The sequence below is a fragment of the Sinocyclocheilus grahami genome, unplaced genomic scaffold, assembly GCF_001515645.1.
Source record: "Sinocyclocheilus grahami isolate Dianchi unplaced genomic scaffold, SAMN03320097.WGS_v1.1 scaffold1441.1, whole genome shotgun sequence".
In the NCBI taxonomy this organism is placed as follows: domain Eukaryota; kingdom Metazoa; phylum Chordata; class Actinopteri; order Cypriniformes; family Cyprinidae; genus Sinocyclocheilus; species Sinocyclocheilus grahami.
Genome location: NW_015506620.1, coordinates 214,670 through 216,656, shown reverse-complemented (window position 1 = coordinate 216,656; position 1,987 = coordinate 214,670). Strand labels below are relative to the sequence as shown.

General features: G+C 40.3%; 1 protein-coding gene across 1 annotated transcript in view; it reads right to left on the bottom strand.

Moving 5' to 3' along the window:
* Positions 1-850: 850 nt before the first annotated feature.
* LOC107570331 (uncharacterized) overlaps positions 851-1,987 on the bottom strand; it is an 8,062-nt gene continuing 6,925 nt past the window's right edge. Inside the window, exon 6 of the mRNA XM_016256554.1 lies at positions 851-1,381. Coding sequence (XP_016112040.1) covers positions 851-1,381 — 531 coding nt within the window. The remainder of the gene's footprint in view (positions 1,382-1,987) is intronic.

Below are 1,987 nucleotides of genomic sequence, written 5' to 3'. Positions count from 1 at the left end.
CTATTAGCAACACACGTTTGGGATGTCACATCAGCGACACGTAATGGCAGTCTAATTAAGGGGTTGAAATTCTGAAAAAAAATTAAATGTAAAGTCGGCAACACCAAAGCTCCAAAAGTATCAAAAATGTATTCTGATGAATTCTGTCTGATGAAGAGCCTGCATGCTTGAACCATCACACGCTATTCTAACGTTTTTTTAAATACATTTTTTAAACTTTGAGCTTTGGTGTTGCCGACTTTACATTTAATTTTTTTTATAGTAAATTAAAAGCACATTACTGGCTACTGAGTTGCATGACCATTACAGTTTACACTGTAATTCTACAGCAGAATATGGCTAAATTGCAGTAATCTGATGTCATTAACTGTAACCTCACAGCTAAATACAGTAATTCTACAGGAGCATACTGATTAATCACAGTATGGTATAACTACTGTGAGGTCACAATATACCGCTGTCATTTCACTATGTATCTCATCAGCATGGTAAGCAGGGAGGGGACCAGAGCATATTACAGTGTCTGACATCGTACTTGCAAGTTCACACACCTCTTTACTGTTATTTTTAGTGATCTGACACCGACTGACACAGTCGAACATCATTAGTGCCGACGTGAATAACAATCTTACTGAATGTAAGTTTAGCATTAGGCAGCACTTTTAAATTTGTCAAGATGTCAGGCGGTCTGGATCGTCCCATAAGCAACATCAGTCTGTGGAGTCTCAGTCTGATTAAGGGACATCCTATTAGCAACACACGTTTGGGATGTCACATCAGCGACACGTAATGGCAGTCTAATTAAGGGGTTGAAATTCTGAATCATTACACTAAAAGAAAGAAAATAGATTCACAGAAAGTAAAACAATTTATCAGGATTGATGATTTCGTCCTCTCTGAGGTTTGCTGAATGTAAAGATCCACTTGGAGTCTCAGTATGATTAAGGGACGTCTCATTAGCAACATCCGTCTGCACAGTCTCTGTCTGATTAAGAGTCATCCCACTAGCGACATCCATCTGTGGAGTCTCTGTCTGATTAAGAGACGTCCCACTAGCGACATCCATCTGTAGAGTCTCTGTCTGATTAAGAGACGTCCCACTAGCGACATCCATCCGTGGAGTCTCTGTCTGATTAAGAGACGTCCCACTAGCAACATCCATCTGTGGAGTCTCTGTATGATTAAGAGACGTCCCACTAGCGACATCCACCCGTAGAGTCTCTGTCTGATTAAGGGACATCCCACTAGCGACATCCACCCATAGAGTCTCGGCCTGATCAAGGGACATCCTATTAGCAACACACTTCTGGGATGTCACATCATCTACACCTGTCCATGTAATGGCAGTCTGAATAAGGGTCTGTATTTCTCCATCATTACACTAAAAGAAAGAAAACAGATTCACAGGAAGTAAAACAAATGATAAGAATTGATGATTCAGTTGCACAAACACAAATGTGCTTTTGTCCCCTCTGATGTTTGCTGAATGTAAAAATCTCTGTTCTTCATTCTGAAGTAAAACAGCACAAGAGCTGTCAGTGCTCTCTTATTTATTATTAGTGTTTCTATGTGATGATTTCTGAATGAAACACCGAGAAAACTCAAACAGATACACAGCACTTACAGATCTCACAGATCCGCACTGAACAAAATTATAAACGCAACACTTTTGTTTTTGCCCCCATTTTTCATGAGCTGAACTCAAAGATCTAAGACTATTTCTATGTACACAAAAGGCCTATTTCGCTCTAATATTGTTCACAAATCTGTCTAAATCTATGTTAGTGAGCACTTCTCCTTTGCAGAGATAATCCATCCCCCTCACAGGCGTGGCATATCAAGATGCTGATTAGACAGCATGATTATTGCACAGGTGTGCCTTAGGCTGGCCACAATAAAAGGCCACTCTAAAATGTGCAGTTTTATCACACAGCACAATGCCACAGATGTCGCAAGTTTTGAGGGAGCGTGCAATTGGCATGCTGAC